Source organism: Dermochelys coriacea, chromosome 5 (assembly GCF_009764565.3).
Source record: "Dermochelys coriacea isolate rDerCor1 chromosome 5, rDerCor1.pri.v4, whole genome shotgun sequence".
Taxonomy (NCBI): Eukaryota; Metazoa; Chordata; order Testudines; family Dermochelyidae; genus Dermochelys; species Dermochelys coriacea.
In genome coordinates this window covers 2369516-2390496 of record NC_050072.1, presented here as the reverse complement: position 1 = coordinate 2390496, position 20981 = coordinate 2369516, and the positions used below count along the sequence as shown (strand labels likewise).

At 56.5% G+C, this 20981-nt stretch overlaps 2 protein-coding genes across 6 annotated transcripts in view; both read right to left on the bottom strand.

Moving 5' to 3' along the window:
- Positions 1-201: 201 nt before the first annotated feature.
- Positions 202-20388, bottom strand: FANCG (FA complementation group G). The gene is given in 15 exon segments (XM_043515001.1): positions 202-270; positions 817-874; positions 2232-2364; positions 3250-3414; positions 4154-4194; positions 4514-4854; positions 5208-5274; positions 5585-5745; positions 6635-6781; positions 8474-8604; positions 10929-11082; positions 12419-12612; positions 13310-13441; positions 14303-14393; positions 20171-20388. Coding segments are annotated over 15 exon segments (2097 nt in total). The 5' UTR covers positions 20384-20388.
- Positions 15112-20981, bottom strand: part of PIGO (phosphatidylinositol glycan anchor biosynthesis class O) — a 32892-nt gene continuing 27022 nt past the window's right edge. For all 5 annotated transcript variants that reach the window (XM_038401602.2, XM_038401599.2, XM_038401601.2 and 2 more), the window contains one exon: positions 15112-20520. In XM_038401602.2, coding sequence (XP_038257530.1) covers positions 20400-20520 — 121 coding nt within the window. In that variant the 3' untranslated portion in view covers positions 15112-20399. The remainder of the gene's footprint in view (positions 20521-20981) is intronic.

Genomic DNA, 20981 nt, shown 5'->3' with positions numbered 1-20981 from the left:
AAAATAGCTTCACTGTGCTTCAGTGCCTTGGCTAGGAAGAGTTCTTCTGCCCAAGGGCAAGTCAGAGTCCTGGGAAAGCCACCAGAGCCTAAGGCCGTCCTGCTGCCCTCTGCAGGGAAGGAGGTTTTAGCAGTTGCATGACGGGGGGGGGGGTGGCTCTAAGGATCCTGGCCACTGGTCCTCAGATAGTCCTGCAGATTCCTAGCAAGAGACTCGTCATGTGGGAGGTTCACCTGCTTTAGACACGACACCAGGTACAACGGGTAGGGCCTGAAAGAGACCAGGGGACTGGTTAGGGAGAAAGGCCTATTTGGGTACCATAAGAAAGGACAGCTGGCGAGAGAGTGACAACAGACACCCCCGTGAGCTATGTGCAACAACAGCGACACTTGGCTTCTGAAGCCTGCCAGAGGCACTGGAACTGACCTAGAGCAGCATTCCACTCTGAACTGCCTCCGGAGAAGGGTGCTGGGCAGGAGAAAATTCCTAGCACCAGGTTTATTCCACACCACTTTGTCCAAGCTCCTTAGTCCCAGGGCAGGAGCTGCTTCAGCTCAGACAGCAGCCCTGGGGCAAGGGGTAATTCTGGCTTCATCACATACTCCATCCTCTCCTAACCAGGGCTGGCGACACAGACCATGGCCACACTACAATGAAGGTGTTTTTAACATGTTAAAATCCTAGTGCCGACAAGGCAGCCGCTGTTTTAGCTTGTGCTAGTGGGTGGAGATAAACTGTACCGGGGAGCGTAGAGTTCACCACCAGCAACAGGTTAGAATGACAATTTAGGCTGTCAACAGTAGGATCTTAACGCACGGTAAAAACAGCTCTTTTCCCAGTGAAGACAAGGCTGTGCAGGCTGTGGGGGGGATTCCTGAGGATGGAAGAGGGAAACGGGGTGTTATTCGCAGGGTTCATAGATTCCAAGGCCAGAAGAAACCACTATGACCTAGTCTTGACCTCCTGTAGAACACAGGCCAGAGAGCGTCCCCCAGATAATTCCTAGAGCTGAGCTTTTAAAGAAACATCTGATCTTGATTTAGAAAGTGCCAGTGATGGGGAATCCCCCCATCCCTTTGTAAATTACTCCAGGGGTATGTCCCCTCAGTTAGAAATAAGGGATAGTTTTTCAGTCTGATTGTGTCTAGCTTCAATGACCAGCGATCAAACCGTGTTAGACTTCTTTCTGCAAGACTGAGGAACCCAGTATTACAGATTTGCTCCCCAGGTAGGTTCTTATAGACTGATCCAGTCACCCCTTATCCTTCCCCTTGTGAAGCTAAGCAGACTGAGCCTCACTATAAGGCAGGATTTCCAACCCTTTAATCGTTCTTGTGGCTTTTCTCTGATCCCATTACAATTTACCAAGCTCCTTTTTGAATAGTGAGCAGCAGAACTGGATTTGAAATCACTGGGATCCGGCTTGAAACGAAGCTGGGCTTCGGGGTCCCCAGCAGGGATGGCACTAAGGTTTTGGCTGTCAGGCCCCACTCCCTGTTCCACAAGGAATCCCATGCTCTGCTGGACCCCCCCACCTGGGGACTGACTCTCTTTCCTACCTATGGACTCCATGCCAACTCCCTCCTCTCAGCCCATAGACACGCCCTCCTGAAATCCACCTGCTGACTTTAAGTCCAACAGGGCAAAAAGACAAGAAAGCAGCAGGTCCCGTATTAGCCCAGAGTGGAGGTGGGATCAGGAAGGTGTGGGGCTCACTCCATGCTCTACTGCAGGAAATCCACCCTGACCTGGCCCTCAAGTTCCCTTAGAGCCAGCTGGTTCCCAGGTGTCAGTCCAGGGCTAACAAGCTGCTCCTTTGGGCTCTCAGGGGAGAATTAGCTGGGCAGTAACAATCGAGGCCAGTGGCACAGCCTGGCATCGATGGTCTGGAGCCACCCATGTGAGCACTGCTAGGCGTCAGAGCTGAACACAGCAGGTGGATGGGCTGCAGCATCCCTTTGTCTGCAAGGGGTCTTGCTGGGAAATGACTGCCCCCAATGCTGTGCAGTGGGCTCAACTCTGGCCCCAACTCCTGTGCCCTGCAAGCGTTGGAGGACTCGTGTACAGGTATGGCCCAGACAGGCGCTGAGGCCCAGAACCAGGAGTGGGGCAAGCCCTTAGTCTATACCGGCTGCCTCAGAGCCACACAGCGCTTTGGTTACCTCAACCCGCTGTTCTGGAACTAGCACCTTGGCCTAGCACCAGCCGCAGCCACCAAGCACCTTACACACCTCCCCGGTGCTTCCTGCTGTCCATCTGCTGGGGCAGCGTCTGCATGGACCTTCTGCCAGAGAGCAGCAGCTTCCTGTCGTCGGTTCAGCTTCCACAGAGCTTGCAGCAGGTAAGAGGTGGCAGCACGGTCACCTGCAAGACACAGTGGGGCTTCAGCCAACCCCGCGGACTGCACAGATTAGAGGGAGTCCAGTGGGGGTTTCTGAACCTCCAGGAGGCTGAGAGCCAGGAGGGGCACAGCTATGTGGCAGGAAGCCTTTCCCAGCTGGGTCACTGGCCCAAAATTCCCCCTCGGGCTGACAGGCCAGCACTTTTCACCAGGACAGAGTTTGCCATAGAAACCAAAGGCACTCTGGTGTATTCAGCCAGTCCTGGTCTGGCTGGGTTAGAGGCAACCTTGCTGAATGACACTGCAGCTTGGAAGGAACCCAGGGGATTGTCAAACCAGTTCAAGTTCCAGTGGGAGCGCGTCACCATAACCTAGCAGGCTCCATGGCTTATTGGCTACTATGGAGCAGCTTAGCTTCCTGGGCTCATAGTGCCAGGAAGTCAGAGCAGGCCACAGGCTACCCCCTGCTGCAATTCCCCATGGCACTTCCCATCACATATGGTGCCTGCTCCCAGGGACAGTTGCTCAGCCTCCAGGATGGTCAAAAGGGCAGGGCACACAGGCTCCTCCCGGGGGAGACTTGTGGCTGGGCCCCGCCACTAGCTTGGGGCTAGGAGAGAAGGACAAGGGCTCACAAAGCTGGGTCAGCCAGGGAGAAATGTTACTCCCATAGACTAGCATTGGAAACATTCCTGCCTTGGCTCCTTGAGGGGGTTGGATTGAATGGGATCTCAGCGTTTCTCCAGCTCTGACTCCTGGGTGCGCCGTTGGTTAGCACTGCAGTGTTCCAGCACTTCAGGGCTGTGTCCCTCCAGAATGTGGGTCTTCCCCACCAAAGGGAATGAAGCAGCCTGGGCTCATCTATGGAAGCCCCAGCCCCGCCCCCCAGCAATACAAGCCTCTGGTACCTGGGCAAACTTGCAAACTGTGCTGGAAATTCATCAAAGCTTCTTTGTCCCGACCCAGCTCCTGGAACTGGGAGCCTCGTCCGAGGAGAGCTAGCAACCTGATCTTCTGGAGCACCTTTGCCTCGGGCAGGGCCTCTGCCATCTCCTCACCGCTATGGATGCTGGCTGGCATGGAAAGAACACCCCACACGTGGCTGTGGTGTCCGCTGGGCACCATTCCCCATATCCCCAAGCTGGCAGCGCTGGCCTGTGAATATTTCCAACTCCCCCACCCCTTTGAAAGCTCTGCTGGGAGGGCAGCACTGGCTCCCCGCTGAATGCTGTGCAGCAAAAAGGCTTCCAGTGTGGATCTTAACAGGCAAGAGGCTGGTCACAGGGAGGCCTGTCTAAGAGACTGTGCAGGGGACCTCCCTGAAGGACATAAAAGTTTTCAATCAGCCTGACTGAAGATCCCTTCCCTGCACAGATCCTACAGGAATGGAAGCAAATAAGGACAAAGCCACAATTATCTCATAACCCTGCTAATTCTCCAGGAAAAGCCACTTAAAGACCAAGCCCAAATCCATTCCCTAGAACTTGGACTCTCCCCATGTCTCCTCAATCCACAGCTGTTGAACTTTCATTAGGGGGTGGTGAGAGAACATAGGCAAAGAGCAGAGCTGAGCTGAGCTTCCCCAGCCCTGCCCCACCAGCCAGTCTCTGCCAGGGCTCCAGAGCAGATCATGGCTCAGGGCAAGGAGACAGGTACTTTCCTGCAGGGCATGGAGCCTGTTTAATCCCCCTATTGCTACTGAGCGTTACCATGGCACTTTCCACGTTCAGAGCCCCGGACAGGTACTAGCCAGCCCCCAGGCTGGTCCCTCCCATGCAGGAACCGCAGCGGGCGGGCTGGGCTGTACTGTACCTGCGCTCACGAGCTGGACTCTCAGGAGGACATTAAGGCACCTGCAAGGGAAAGGTCAAAATCGTATCAGTGCCGTTTCCCGGAAGGGAAGGTTACATCAAAGCCATGTGTGGGCCCAGCCCAGCGTGAGTGTGCCACAGCCAGCACTGCTGAGCTCTATATTGCCCCAGAGCCACTGGACGGGGGCGCTGTACTCCCCCCACCCCGCAACACGGGCCCCGTCTGCAAATGGCTCCATGGCGGGGAGGCAGCCTGTCCATAGGCAGGGCTCTCTGCTTCATGCCAGCCAACTGCCCCATCAGGCTCCAAGCTCAGCCCTTGGTTGCCATCCAGGCTCCCCCTGCCGGCAGATGGAGTTACCTGGTAAACCGCGTTATGGCTTCCTTGCTCTCCCCCAGCCTGGTCCAAGCCCGGCCCTGGTGCAGATATGCAGCCGCCCTCCACACGATACAGCGTAGGCTCTCTCTCTGCTGGGGCGGGATGCCAGGTGAAGGGGAGCCGGCCCTCCCTGGCACCTCTCCTCCAGCACCGGAGTCCAATTCGATCCGCAGCGTCTCTGGGATCAGGTCATCCGTTCGACTGATGATCTCCTCGCACACAGCTATGGCATCCTGGTACCTCCCGAGCTGCTCCAGGGCGGACGCAGCTTCCAGGAACACCTCTGGGATCCTGGGCAGAGCTGACCTGCCATGCAGGGGCACCTGGGCAGCGAGAGCAACAGCGTCGCCCTCAGCACCCGCAACGACACCCAAATTTAGAGTCCAGCTTGAAAACATGCCCCCCCCCATGTACTGTGTGGGTGAGCTCCACCCCACACCATCCATTCCACACCACCTCTTGAACCCCAGGCCAGGCTGTTAGCTTTTACTCTGCGGCTCGGGGTGCCCTCCAGGGAGAGGTGGGTGGGGGCTCTGTCCCTGCAGAGATTCCAGGGCAGGTAGAGGAGACGCTAGCTGGAGGAATGGAGGGAGCTGCCCTGACGAATCCCAGGGAGTCCTCGGACGGAACCCAGTCACCCCAACACACCATGTGGATTCCTTCCTAAGAGGCTTACCTGGTGCTGTGGCCCCTCCTGCAGCAGAGCCAGAAGATCCAGGTAATGTTCCACTGCCTCACTCACCCTGCGACAGAGAGTGATGTGAGGAGGTCCCTCAGGCAGCCAGGGAGCAGCTTGACCCTTGGGGGACAGGGAAGACCCCAAGGAGAGCAGCAGCTAGCAGGCCCAGGACTGACGAGTTCCAGCAGAGCTGTGCAGGCAGCCTCCTGCTTGACTCTAGCCAGTGGTACTGGTCCCCGCGCAGAGGGCAGAGCCTGCAGGGGGGAACTGCTGCTCCGTCATCACCCAGACACATGGGCGATGCTGAAGGGGATTTACCTGGGTGCCTGGAGAAGGAAGGGTCCCAGGTGAGCAGGGGGTGGGAAGTGCTTTACCTGCCAGCCTGGAGGCATCGCTGCGCCAGCAGGTACTTCACTTCCGACGGGTGGCTGCGGCTGAACATGGATGCCAGGGCCGGGGTGTGAACAAGGAGCTCCGTTCGGATTAGAAAGCAAGGATCAATGGAGACAGCCTCCTGAGCGGGGGTCTCCAGAGCCTGCACGGGCGGGAGGAAGAAACAGACTACATGGTAGATCCCTGTTAGCACTCCCAGGGAGCTGCAATCAAGTCCACCTACAGACATCCCAGTCCAGTCAGTCTATATCACTCACTGCACCTGCACCGTCCCCTAAAGGGCCTCTCTCAACCTCCCACCCGCTGAACTGCAGCCACCTCTGGGGTGGAAAACAGATGCAAGCACCGCAGCGTGAAGAGGACACACAAACTCGTCGGTTGGGGGATCTCTAATAGCCACGCAGAGCAAAGAGAATTAAAGATCAGTGCTCCCAGAGCAGCATAGGACAGTTTCTCCTCTCGGAAGGGCAGTGGGCCTGGTCAGCCCTGTCCCGTGTTGTCAGGAGCTCGGGATATAGGTCTTCAGTCCCACATTTGCACTTAGTTAGTTTTCCAACTCCTGATTTTTAATCGTCTGCTAAGTGCTCAGTGAGACCCCCGCGCTACATGTCCCCTCTCACCACCACACACCTGCCACTGAAAGGAGTGCTCACTGGGCACTGAACTGTCACCTCCCGTCAATCAGCTTCCTATTTAATACACTTGGTGAGGTGTACCTTGCTCCTGCGGCTGGTCGAACAGCCCAACCCTTGATTACCCAGCACTGGCCAGTGTCCACCTGATGAGCAGGGTGCATCAGGCAGCAGGGCTCTTGCAACTCTAACCGGGGTGCTGGAGGCCCAGCTTGGCTGAGATGGTGCCTGCAGCAGCCACCACTGGGCTCCGAGTGGCCTGACTGACCCTGCCCTGCCGCAGGGGTAAAGTTCACATTGGAGGTGGGGGGTGCTGGAGGCTCTGCACAGGTACAGCTGGACCAGAGACATCAATGCAGCCACCTGGCTTGCGTTGCTTCACCTTGGGAACAGACAAACCTTGTACAGCAGAGCCAGGGCCTCCAACTCTGCGTCCGTCTCCCCCAGCTGGCGGTACACCAGTGCCGCCTGGGACAGGGCAGAGAGGCACTGGAAATCCACCTGCAGCGCCCGCTTCAAGTGCTGAAGAGCCGTCTGAGGCTTGCCCTGGGGGCAGGAGAGAATCACACACAGCATAATCAGTCACTGCCGACATGACTGGAATATCACCTGGAAAAGAACATTCCAAGGAACCTGATCAGTGCCTGAGGAGGTCACGCTGCCCCCAAAGACCAGGGGGACTGGAATCAGAGAGGCCCAGAGCAGCAGCCAAGCTGGGCATGGAGAGCTAAAGGAGGGTCTCTGGCCAGGCAGTGCTGGTTAATCTGCACCCTTCCCACTGCAGGGCAGCAATCGCCTCCTGGGGCTGGAAACCCAAGCCCAACCACCTGGCACTCTAGTTTCTCGGCCAGACCTGCTATCTAAGACACATCACTGGTCAGGCAACACCTCCCTCCAACTCCCCCACCGCTGCCACTCCTTTTGCCACACACCCCTCTGCAGATAGGGACATGTCCCAGTGGCGTCAGCCAGGCCAGACGGCACAGTGAGGACGCAGTTCTTGCACCCACCAACAGCGATGGCTCTCCAGGATGGATTTGGGGGCAGTAAGCACCAGATTCTCCGAAGTCACATCCTATCTCCTCCACTCTGCCCTCACCTCCAGCCCCACTGCTGCCCACAGATGTCACTGGTGCTCAGCACTTTTCAGGATCAGGGTCTTTGTGAGCGTCCACACTGCCCTGTGGTGTGGGCCTCCCTCCCTGCCCCACTGTGCCACTCTCCGCCCTCTGCTTTCCAACCCCTTGGACTGCACTGCCTCAGCCCTGGGCTCGCACTTTCCCGCTCAGTGACAAGCAGCCCCATCCCATGCAGCTCCCCAGGGCAGGAAGAACCAGAACAGGTTTGTCCTTCAAAGTGAGAGACCCATGGAGCAGGGACCCGATTCTCCAGTGATGAGGGCCATGCAAGCACCCAAGACTCGGTCACTTCGAGCTGTTCTGCTTGTCAGTCCATCTCCTGTCAGTCACTCTGGGAATCAGAAGGAAACCAGCTAGTCAGCCCAGCAAGCCCCAGGTCACACTTCCTGCCCCGTCAGTGCAGGATCCGTCCTCCACAGAAACCACTACTGGATTTCCCTCCAGGGCCATGGGATCAGAGACCAGCACTTGAGAGCTGGAAAAGCCCTGCTGGATCTGCCAGTCCTTCTCCCAGGCACCAAGGCACATTGCTCCCCACTGGCGTCTGGGTCAGTGCCTCCAATCTTATTAAGATCCATGATGTTGCTTCTGTGCTTGTTTTTCCAACAGTCCCCTATGACGTTAGATCAATACATACCGGCAGTTCTAACCCACAGTTCTCCAGTAACTCCAGCCCAACGACCAGGTCGCTCAGTGTTCACACCATCCTCAGAGCTTCTCACCCCTCACAGACCCCTCTTACCAACCGGTACTCAACCCCCTCTCTTCCACTGGATGACTCCCTCTGTGCTGGGGCACCAGTGCTCACCTCCCATCGAGCTGGGCTTGCTCTACCCCACCGTGGCGCTCATACTCATGCCATGGGGCAGGGGGTGTTAGGAGACAGCAGACACTGGCTGGTGCAGCCAGTCTTGGTGTGGGAAACTAAGGCAGCAGTTGCCCAAGGACACTGGGGGCCCAAGAGTCCCTGCATCCTCCTGACCAGTCTCCTCCCACACCTCTGCCAGCCCACATGCAGGCTCTCCTTGAGGCGTTGGAGGCACTGGCCCTTGTACCCTCCCTGCCCCGTGCTACAGGGAGACAGGTGCCAGTTTGTTACCATTTGCTGAGTGCAGCAGCCGATGCAGGTGTAGATCTGGGCCAGGACCCTCTTGGAGCAGAACCCGGATGCAGCCGCCTGGAGCAGGGAGAGGGCTGCAGGGAGATTCCCAGCCTCCAAGCCCTGCAAACCTGAAACACACACACAAAACATTCTCTAAAAGAAAAGGAGTACTTGTAGCACCTTAGAGACTAACTAACTAATTTGAGCGTAAGCTTTCGTGAGCTACAGCTCACTTCATCAGATGTATTCTCTGAACTCCATCTCCTTCATCCCCTCTAGGTTCTGCCTTTCACGCTATCCCACGGGCCTGGAACGGCGCCATGACCAGCACTCCCTGCACCCCCTCCCATCTGGTCCCATGTAGCATTCCCACTTCAATGTCTCACACCATGTTATACCCGTCTGCGGCATACCCTGCCATTGCCATGGGACTGCGATCTCCCCTGACCCCGCAGCACATTGTGCAGCACCATGCACATGCTATGGGAACATCACTGCCATTGTGCCAAGAGCCAGACAGGCTGGGTAGGGGCTTACCAATCCCAAGAGGATTCACATTCCCCTGGAGAGCCTTAGCAGAGATGCCACTAGGGAGCAGGCAGGCAGGGTCAGCCAGGACTGTGCTGGGGCTTCGGGTGAGAGCTGAAGCCTGCAGCTCGGTGGAATCATTCCGATTCTGGTCTCCAGACCTGCCCCTTTCTCAGTCACTAACTCAAAGGCTCCACTTGCCTCTGGGCCACTGGCCAGGAACACACCTCGGGATGGTCATTTATTGTTATCTATTTACGCATTCAACCCCTCATATGCTAGGCATCCCTCCTGCCTGGGCACTACCCCACCTGCCTGAAACTGCTTCCCAGTTAACATTTGTCCCACACCCTTCCTCTCTCCCTGAGGGCACAGCCACCTGGGAATTTTCCAGCTATAATGCTAACCCCCAGGCAGTGCTGGGTTTCCTGGGCCTCTGGCCAGGAGCTCCACAGGGAACGGACTCTGCTGGGAGTCTGGCATGTTTTATACAGCGCCACATGTGACAACACCACTGGCTACCTCCCTCACTAGCCGTCTCAAACCTTCCTCCCAACTCTTTCAGGTACCAGGTGGAACTCTGCCCTTGGGCCCAGTAGGGTTCTCTCTGCTCTCCTAGGACTTGGAATACACAAAGGGAAAGCCATCTGCATCCTCCTCTGGGGGGGTGGAAGCCAGTGGAGAGGACAGGCACAGCAGCTCAGAGTGGAGCATGGCATGCTGCGACATGTAGTTCTCTATCTGTTTAACGCACAGAGGCACTGCCATCAGTTGGCTGCCCCCAGGGTCAGCAGTGGGAAGTGTTGTTAACTGCTGGAATTAGCCTACCTTGCTTGTCACCATGAAAGGTTTTCCTCCTTTCCCCCCCCTGCTGCTGGTGATGGCTTATCGTAAGTGATCACTCTCCTTACAGTGTGTATGATAAACCCATTGTTTCATGTTCTCTGTGTGTGCGTATATAAATCTCTCCTCTGTTTTTTCCACCAAATGCATCCGATGAAGTGAGCTGTAGCTCACGAAAGCTTATGCTCTAATAAATTTGTTAGTCTCTAAGGTGCCACAAGTACTCCTTTTCTTTTTGCGAATACAGACTAACACGGCTGCTACTCTGAAACCAGTGGGAAGTGCACTCTCTGAGCAGTACCAATGAGGAGTCCAATGACACCTTAAAGACTAACCAATTTATTTGGACATAAGCTTTCAGGTCTTTAAGGTGCCACTGGACTCCTTGTTTTTGTGGATACAGACTAACACAGCTACCCCTCTGATACTCGACACCTCTGAGCAGTGCGATACTCGCCTCCTAGGGAGCTCCAAGGACTGTCAGGACAGGGAGCAATCAAGAGGCCTGACCAGGGCAGGACAAGGCTCCAATCACACTGCAGTGAAACTTAGCCAAGAAGCTGCACAGCTGGCTCCCAGGTGCACTATAACCCATTCTGAACTCACTATGAGCCCTCTGCTAGCCTTTTGCTTGATAGGGGGTCCTTTCTCATCCCCAGCACAGCTGAAGAATGGGACACTGGGGGCAGGCATATGGGGTGGCCCTTGACGCTGCAGGACAGGGCTCAGCCGAGCCGTGGAGTGAGTCACGAGGGGACACAGGGAGCCCTTGTGATGTTGCAGGGCAGGACTGAGCCAGGAATTGAAGAAGGGAATTTACATGCATATCTGAGAAAATATTGGCATTTATTCTTCAACTCTAACTCAAATAAGAGCATGAAGGGCAGGAAACATTTTCTTCTGGAGCAAGGCTGGTCGCTCAACTCCTGCACCTACCCCCAGGGAAGGGAATGGCTGAGGGAACTCCAGCTGGTGACGGCACAGTGCTGGCAGGCTCGGATGGCAGTAGGGTGGCTGGCACTGAAAGGGGAGGAGCAGCAGAAGCACCCCTGGGGCTGGAGAAGGCACCCTCTAACCATACCTTGCAGGAAGGCAGCTGAGGTCCATAGTATCTCTTTCAAGTCCTTGGTGCTCTGCACCACGAGGGGCGACGTGTCCCCCTCAACAGGCACACTCCATGCCTTGAGAAGTGCAAGGAGCTCATTCTCCCCTCCATGGGCAGAAGGCAGCGGGCCCTGCAAAAGGCACGGGACAGAGATCATCAGCGGTTACTCAGCACTAGAGGCACCAATCTCAGGGACCAGAGAAACAGCAGGTCTGGGGGGCTGTATTGTGCCTCAAGCCGTTAGACTGCGAGCTCCATGTGCCCAGACCACGCCCCACAGCAGCCTCCCTCTAGCCTCTTTCCTGCACTGATTCTCACTTGCTCTGGCAGCTGCAAGCTTCTTCCCACCTCCTGCTTCACTAGATGAGATCAATGGTCCCATTAGTCTGGTATCCTGCCCCCCTGCCCCGGATGAGTTCAGTGCGCTTTCCCCTAGCACACCAGCATGCACGTGCAATCCATCCAGAACATGAGAGAATCTCAGAGGAGAGATCCTTTGTTCCACGAGCCCTGTGCGTGTGACACACCCAGACTCCCCAGCTCACCCCTAGTGGCACAGCCCTTCTGCTGGAAGAACAGCCCTCACTGCCTTTCCAGTCAGCCGGAGACAGTTACCTCTGAATAAGTCAGCAACTCACTCGCTACAGAAGCTGCAGGTCTGCTTATGAACTTCCCTTCCAGTTTGCTTGGCGATCCCGCCAGGAATCTCACTGTGTTGGGCGTTATGAGCCCACAGCAGAAGGGAGCTATTTGAGAGCCAATCAGTGCGCTTCGGGCATTAGGAGAAAGTTCTAGTATCAGTGAGAGAATTATTCATGCTGAATGGGAAGTGCATTGATGGGCTCGGGTCTTTCGTTGACACAGCACCTTATGCTGGATGGTTTTATGACAAATATTTATACCGACTCGGCACCCTCTCACAGACCTCTGGGCATATATTTAAGCCTGCACAGATACTGCTCTAGCGTATGCTACAGCCACTCAGAACTCACTGTAACAGCAGAAAATCAAACTCAGATCCTCTTGGTTCGAAAACAGATCCCTAGCACTTGAACTAGTTGTGCATAGGTTCTGATCGCAACATGCAGGTCTGAGACCATCCCAGATAGGGTGGAATACACACCTGGCCAGCTCACAGGAATGACATGGGTAACCAGATTCATGCTCCTGGGTACAAAGTGATACCTGCAAGGGGCAGAATGGAATCCTTCCCCTCCAGTATGGGCAGCACCACATTAGTGCTCAAGTGCTATACGGGGGGGCGGGATTTAAGCTTTCCTCTAAAGCATCAAGTACTGGCCACTATGTGATTCAGGATATGAGAAGAGAGGGACCCATGGCACAGTGCAGTACAGCAAATCTTCCATACACCTGCCAGCCAGTCAGCAGCTAGGTCCCTGCCCCAGCACTGATCCTCTGGGGAGAAGTGCAGTACAAGTACCTGGAGAGAGGCCATATGGCATTACCTTGGTGTCACTCAGGAGCCGGAAGAGACCAGTGACGCTCCCCAGGCAGTTTGCTGCCAGCCACACAGCCCCCTGCAGAGCACCTAGTCGATGCAGAGGCGCGCACAGCTCTTCTGTGGTCACATCCTGCAACACTTTCTGCCAGAGCTCCTCTGTGCTGAGATCCTGCCCAGACACCCCACAAGCCTCCAGCACTAGAAGAGGAAAACAGCCACAGGACCATGGGTCAGTCTGCTCAGGGACTGATCCCGTTCCAGCGGCTTGACAGAGCGTTAGCAAAAGAGAGGCCCTGCCAGGAGCAGTGCAAGCTCCATTGGTTCTAGGAGAGGCACAGAAAAGCTTTCTACCTGCTACGGTCCAGAGAAAGAGAACCCCAAACAGAGAGAGAGGAACAAGGGCTGTCCCATGCAGGCATTGAGGAATTAAGGGTGGTCACATTATCAACAATCTGTTGTATCCCAGCCCCCAGAGTCAAAGCTGCCACATTAGCTTTGCTGACTCCTGCTAAACACTCACGTCTGCCAAGAGGGAACACGCTTGAATGCTATCGGAGTCCCGCCCCTGAATTTCAGCCCATTTCTCTTATGTTCCCCCAATCCCAAATCACTGTAAGTAAATTAATAACACTTCTGTTTTCACTGTGCTACTCTCTCAGGCTCTTCGGGTTTTTTAAGCTTTTCTGTTCCCCTTTGAAGCCCCAAGTCTCCAGACTCCAGCACACGCACAGCACTGCAGCTGCCACCTTCACTCACTTCTAGCCTCAAACAGCTGCGAATGCTATTCATATGAGGGCCCAAAGCAATCACCCTCCTTACTCCATCATCCGTCCCTGACCTTGCTCCAGCCAGCCCATTGACCTTGCCTCTCAGACACATGGGATATTTTCCTTACCCCTAATGAGCCCATGGTTGAGTCTTTCTGCTTCTCCCTCGACGAGGCCATCCGACTCACTAACAGCAAAAAGCAGGGAGTTGTAGAGAACTGTAAGCTCCAGAGAGAGGCTGGGGAGAGCAGCCGGCAGCCCTGCAGTTAGAGACCAATGCAACAAGAGGCTAGCTGGATGCATGAAGGGTGTACCAAACAGCAATCCCTATCGAAGATCTCATCAGGCTGCCCTGCACCAGCAATTGACACTTCCTGCTCTGGTTCTCAATACAATGCCTCAGCCCTAGAATCACACAGAAGGGGACAGCATCAGGCAGGTATGAGAACGCAGGTTACCTCCAGCAGCTGGAAGTGTCAGGCTGTCTGACTGTGCCTCCCCAGCTGGTTAAGTATGCCAGGGGTTTGGTCCTCCAGGACAAAAATTAGAGCCCTTTCAGCTACTCTAACAGAGCATCACGGGTTGCGTGGCCGCCCTGGGGTGGGTCGTCGTTTCCACACCGTCTCGCCAGCGGTGCTGTAGGGGGGCACTGGCGCTGGGACAGCCGTGGGACTTATTCCCAAGAGCGACCTGCTCTGCTGTCTGCCAGGACCCCTTGCTCCTTCCCGGAATCACTCGCTCTGCAGGAAATCTGCCGCCTCAGACAGCTGCTGCGCTCCCCAGGCCGCTCCCTGGCGCTCACTGGGCGGGGGACTGTGGCCACCAACCGTGCCCCAGCGAGGATGGGAGCCACCAGCCCGGCGCCCCTAGCCAGGGGGGAGCCCCTGCCCGGTTCCCGCCGCAGTCACACGCTCCGCCAGGACAGCCGGGCGCAGGGGCCGTGGGCACCGGACTCCAGGGCAGGTGTCACCCCCAGCTGGGGTCGGGGCCAGCCCGCCTGGGCTCAGCTGCGGGGCAGGGATACCCCCCGCTGAGCGCGCCCCCCCCGGGGGTAGGGAGGGAGGCGGGGCCACGGGAGCCGGCGCCCCGGGGTCCGGCCTCTGCGGGGGGCCCCGTCCTACCTTGGATCTTCCGGAGCAACGAGTCGAAGGCGAGTCGGCAGCGCCGCGCCGCCTGCTGCACCGCACGGCCGGGGCCCGAGGAGCGGCTGGCCTGCAAGGAGGGGAGCCGCGGTCAGGGTCTCCCGCCGGCCGAGCCCCGGCCCACCCACCGGCCCCAGGCCCCGGCCCCGGCCCCGACCCACCGGCCCCAGGCCCCGGCCCCGACCCACCCGCCAGCCCCCGGCCAGCCCGTCGTTCTCCTCCGTCCACGCGCGCAGGCAGCCGGCCCCCGCGGGGGCCTCGCGCCGGGCCCTCTTCGAGCCTCGGGGCCGGCTCCGCTCCCCAGAGCGCGCCCGGCCGCGGGGATGGAGCCTCTGCGCCATCTCCCGCTCGGCCACGCCCCCTCGCCGCGGATTGGCCCCCGCCTGCAGGGCCGGAAGCGGGGATTGGCGAAGGGGGCCGGAAGGGCCGGTTGCTAAGGGAGCGGCGAAGCGGAAGATTTGACGTGGCTCTGGCGTCAGGTGTCACGGGCGGGGGCGGAGCGCGGGCTCGGGGTACGGTGGCCGAGGGGAGCCCAACCCCCTCCCGCCCCCGGCTTCGAGAGCGTGAGTCTGGCTCCGCCTCTCCCCTGGCTGCTGGGAGTGTGTGTGCAGCGCCGAGCCCCGTTCCCGCCGCCCCTTGTAGCGCGGGGGGAGGGGGGGGCTGTGCCCGAGGCTGGGGCGCTACAGGTCCAGCCCCCAGGAAACACGTACGGGGCCCCCGGCTCTAGGCTGCACCTAGAGCCCCCCCTTGCTGCGAATGACCTGCTCCCGCCGAGCCCCTGCCCGGCCTAAGGGAGGGCCCCGAGGGGGCTCGTGCCCGGCTACGAACGGGGGTGGTTGGGGGGCGCACGGCGCTGTCCCCCCGTTTGCCAAGCGGCTGCCGTGCAGCGGCTACACCCACTCCTCGCCCCCACAAAGCGCCCGTCCGCTGGCAGGGGGCTGCCTCCGTTCCCCGCCCCACACAGCTACAAAGCTCAGCTCCATTTGGCATCTCACACTTTATTTGCAACCATCCGCTTTGCCGCAGCTCAGAACCAGACCAAGGCACGCGGCCTCCTGCCCCCGGCTAGCCGCCAGTCTTTCCCCGTCCTTGTGCCCGAAAAGGAGGTTAACAGACAACAGCCTAGACAGGGGAGTAACCTGCAGCTGGGCTCTGAAACCAATCACGGGTTACCCTACTTGGATTTAGTTAGGAGAAGCAACATCCAAACTCACACAGCAAATCTTCCCCACCACCTAATAATTACATAGTGAAACAAGAACCGTTATTAATTAGCTTCTAGCTCCTTCACTGAGGATCTCCATGCATTTTACAGACCACACAGCCTGGAAAGACCCCTGCTAAGGGAGGTCAGTATTATCCCAATTTTAGGCAAACTGAGACACAAGAAGTGAAACAATTTGCCCAACCAAGACCGTAGCAAATCAGTTCCAGAGGTGAAAAGAGACCACAGCCTTCCCACTTCCCATTCCTCTGCTCAGAGCACTCACCAACTCTGTCTCATGACTGGAGTTGTCCAGAGGTGATGCTTTTAGATGGACTGCTGCCAGTTTGCCCCCTCGAGGCTCTGTTATAAATCTCTACTCACTGGCAGAGACTCCACAGTCACTTCCACCTTATAGGCAGAGTTGTTCCAGTGGAAAGAAAGTGACAATCAGATCCACAGATTGTGCTCAGCATCTTTAGAGCACTTTGCTCCTGAGCGCTCAAGGTGCTTTACATAAATGACTCTGTTTCCCCCATTTTCCAGACAGGGTCCCTGAGGCACAGCAGCTTCCCCAAAGCCACGTGGTCAGTCAGTGGCAGAGCCAGGAACTGAAACCAGGTCTCCTGAATCCCAGCGCTGTGTGCTGTCTGCTGGACCACACAACCTCCCCCTTGCAATGCCCAGCGACCTACTGAGAGCGTGTTGGCATCCCTAAGGGAGGCAAATGGTTTAAAACATTTCAAGGAAGGATAAACAGAAATAGGATGAATAGGAGTAAAAGGAAACAGGCGTAATCACAGCTGGTGCTGACAGCTGACATGTGAAGTTATGGAATAAACCAGACAGGACCAAGGCCTTGAGAACACTGTCTGTAACCACCTCCCACCTCTTGGGGAGGTCTGATAGAGATTTCCCACCCAGGCTTTAGAAATTAGACCTAAATACACAATTGTGTCTAAGGCTCTCCCATGCCAGGAGCTCTGCACACACTGCACTTGTCAAACACTTGGGTGGGGTGTGCATGGCCAGAATGGAGTTTTACACCTGCATAGACAGATCCATTTCTAGGTACTAGCCCTGATCTGCAGAGCCCATGACAGGCTAGGCCTGCATCCCACGGGTAGTGCCTCTGCACAGTACCACAGTAGACAGTGCGGAGGGACAAGGTTGAGGAGCAGATGATGGATGACCCTCCTAGCCCTATGTCATAATCTACTGAAATCCCCATTGAGGGGGCATCAGGGGGATTCCAGCCTCACCCTGCTTCGGGAACAATGCAAATCTCCCCTCTCTGCATGGAGTCCACCCCCATTGGGATGGGACACAACTGCCTGGAAGGGAGTGAGGAGAATGTGTGTCAGGCTCCGGCCAGGGCTCACTGGGATGCTGAAATTGTAACAGCGCCTAGGTGTTGTGTTGACAGGCTGAGAGAGGAAACAGATGGCAGGATTTTCTTCGGCAGTAACACACCTTGAATTCAGAAACCAAATACACCCCTAACTCCCCTAGGACCCTCACCCCCTGGCTGGGCCCAGCGAGCAGCAGCCTCAGCACTACAGTTCAGAGTTTTAAATTAACAAGCACCACGAGTTTCCATTCACTGCAATAACCAGCACATCACGTCTCCAAGCACTTGAGAAATATTAACTCATTTTCCTGCAGGGGACAGGTGCTGCAGTGTGACCCTGGGGCTCTCTGGTACATTAACCGAAATGGCAGCTAAGTGGCGAGGTTCAGGGGCAGCTGGAAAAACTACTACAGAACTAGTAACCGAGACATACAAAATGGCACACGTGTCGATAGCCCCCCATGGGTCATCTGTCTGCTTGGACTCAGTTCCTCGGGACAGCAGCTTAGTCTCCCTTGATACAGCGACCAGGATAACAGGTCCCAAATGCTACCTTGGGCTCCTTGGCACTCCCATGATATAACTAGTCCCTGAGCCCGGTGAAGACGTGCACCCTGATAACCCAGTGCAGGGTTTCTATGAAATTAGATTATTTCTACTTGACTGAAGGAGAAACTGAGGCAGAGTGATTTGCCCTAGGTCACACCATCTGTGGCAGACCTAAGATCAGAAATCAGGAGTCCCAGCTCCCAGGCCTGTGCCCAGATTCACTAGACCACCCTGTTGCTACAAGAACAATGGGATTTAAACATTTTAAAGATAAAAGATTCAAAATCAGTTTCAGACCCACCCCGTGCTGGAAAGTGACACAGAGGGAGTTAAATAGTGAGAAGGGGCAGAGTTTTGTGCGTTTCATGGAGCTAGGACCCCTGGGCTGTGTTCCTGCTCGCCCAGACTCATTGTGCGACCATGGCCACACCAAAGCCACAAGCGCTTCAGGTTCCTCATCTATAAAATGGGGATAATCCAGAGCTGACTGGGCGGAAGGGGAAGGCTGTTAGCTCCTAAGCCCGCAGAGATCTGCAAGGACATGCACTGAAGTGCTGAGCAGTACAGTGAAAGCTCCTGAAGAAAGGGAGGTTGGATGACATTTGGGAGCAGGGGAAAGCAAAGCCCAGAATGCTGGGTCGCGACAGGGATGTTTTGGGACAGTAATACAGCTTTAAAGACCACAGAGATTTGTACTGTACCGCAAGGCTGTTCAGACCAGCGGCTACTGACTAGGCTGCATGGCTGGGCATCATGTCAACGCAGGTGATGCGGTGGGGGTCACTCCCTGGCTTCAGCAATGCGAGTTGCCTGGAGTTCTAATGCCACCTGCACCCATTCCAGTCACATGACCATGGGGCAATCCCTGGCAACTGGCCAGCAGGACTCAATAGGGTCCGCACTAGCAGCTACAGCAAAGAACCATTATATAACAGGTGACCTTAGCTAACCAACCTGCTCAGCTACTATCCAAGGGAGGGCAAACACAGGGCCCACAGAATTACAGTGATGAACCAAATCCACCCACAAGACATGCCCCCTTCAGACCAGCTGGGTGCTTTGGGACTAACAGTAGCAGTTCAGCCAGCCAGGATAACTTTGGAGGCCCCAAAAGTACCCAGAGGCAGGAGACTAGGAAGGGTCCAGAACTACCCTAGCCACATAGCACAGTGCATTGAAGTCAAACACTAGTTCTTCCCAACCAGAAAGAGACGGGGAGCGAAAAGCAACCAAATCAATGACCCCGGCAAACCTTTCTTAGCTCCTTTTGCCCTCCAGAGCTGTGTTCACACAGTACAGATCACTTCACCCACCCGGGGTGGACTGCAGGGTTTAATAGCACCAAGTAATGCCACAATGGCTTGGGGCAGGAAGTGAAGAACACCTTAACTGCAGGGGGAATTTAGGGAGACAGAATGGGACCGTCCCCACTGGAATTTAGCCAGCCCCATGGTTAACCCCCCAACCCCTGCAGAGATGGGATACAATCTCACGATCATAAATAGGAGGAGTGAGGTTGGGACAGCTCCTTTGAGACATCACCCGGGGCTGGAGCACCCAGGTCAGTACTGCAAAAAGCACCGTGCTCTGAATCATGACCACCATCTCCTGCAGCACTTGGGGTTTTCTTACAGATTTTCCAAACACATGGCCAGGCCCCACCCTGCCAAGCTTGTGAGATGTAGTCCAGCCTCAACTCCAGGTGGTGCCTCAGTATGTCTGAGGGGCTAAGCTGTCGAGCCTGCAGGGGTGTTATCTGCTCCCAAAAGCTTTGCAGCACTGGTCTCTGGCCACCGATGAGCACATGCCCGTGGCTAGGCCTGCAGTTCTTGGCTCTCCCTTCCTCCTTTAACAAGGAGCTTTGTTACTAGGCCCTGTCACTACCTGGCTGTCGTTCAGCTGTGCTCACTAACCAGCCACGCTACTTGGGTCACTCAATCACAAGGTTGGGGTTGGAAGCAGCCAGAGATCCACAGCAGATTTAAGGGCATGCACCAGAATAGGAGACGGGGGGCCCTCGCTGCTACAGCTGAGGTCGCTGTTTGGATACCAGAAAAGGCTGAAGCCCTGGCTCAGAGAGGATTTTATTCCTGGGTACAGCTCCCTCCCTCCTTGCTGTCTCCTTCCCCAGCAGTTTCAAACAATCTTTCTACAGACTGTTGCAAACCCAGCCCCAGGTACCATCTGAAAGCACCATGCTGTGCAGGCTTCTCTGGCCAGTCTCTCTCTCTCTCTCTCTCTCTCTCTCTCTCACACACACACACACACACACACACACACACTTCAGGGTGTGGCACTCACATGCGCAGCCCTGAGGAAGACCAGGATCAGTGCGGCAGGGGGTGTCCCCATCACACAGCAGACAAATCCTCCTCTGAGAAGCTGCTGCTGCCCGAGCCCAGGGACATGCACTGCCCAGACTCCCCTCTTTGGGAGCCAGGGCCCGGGATGAGGCTGCTGCACGAGCAGACAGAGAACAGGGAGGTCACTCCTCTGGCACCCACACACCCCAGGAGCTCCTCAGTAGATGAGGCCCAGGTGAGGTAGCAAACACCAGGGCAGCACACAGCCCTACAGTGGCCTGCGGTGCGTTCTGCCCAGTGAGAAGAGATGTCAAGGAAATGGCAGCAAGACCCCCTCCCTCATCCAGCTACAGGAGGGCACTTGAGGCTTTGTACTTTCATCCCCTCCCAACAGACCCTTCGCTGCTGCCCAGCGTGCCTGGCCTGGGCTGCAAACCCACCCAGCGGGAGGCAATGAAGTTCAGCTCAGAGTTCAATGACACAGTGAGTGAGGCCAGAGACCAGCCGGCCCTGCCCTGTAGCGCCCAGCAGGGAGACGGGGATAATCCCCAGCTACTGTCCATGGTGGCGGCTCCTGGGTCCCGCCTGGCCTCGCGAGGCAGGGATGCAGCCGTCACCTCAGGGGACGATGCTCCGCGTCGGCTTCCCTGCATCTTGGCTGCTCAGATGCTACCTGGGCTGGAGCCGCTCAAACCAGGCGCCGACTGTGCAGTCTACACGCATCACCAGGAAGATCCCCAGCAGGAGGCAGATACTGCTCACCATGAAGCCCAGAGCCTCAAAGAGGAATCTGCAGGCAGGACAGACACAGTGCATGTAGTGTGGCCAACGTCCCTGCCAGGGACCACGGTCCTCCCCTGCAAGAGTCACCCTCCGCCCCATGCCACCAGCATAGACTGCTCTTGCAAAATCTATGTTTCTATTTTGAATCTGACTCTCCTGGCAGCGAGGGGCTGAGGGGTTACAGATCCCAAAGCCAGATCTCGGGCCTCCTGCCTAGCACAGGCCAGGGTATCCCACCAGGTCCTGACTCCAGCCCAACAGCTTGCGTCTTTCAGAACAACATTCAGCCTGGACTAACAGGCTCCAAGTGAGGGAGGATGCCCACTGCCCTGCCGATCTGCTCCAGTGATTAATCGCCTTTATCTCGCTGCATGATCTTCGCTAACTCCACAGCCCTTCGATGCCCCCAAATCCTGACCTGCAGCACCCCCTTCTAGGCCACATGATCACAGTGGATCCTTCTGGCCT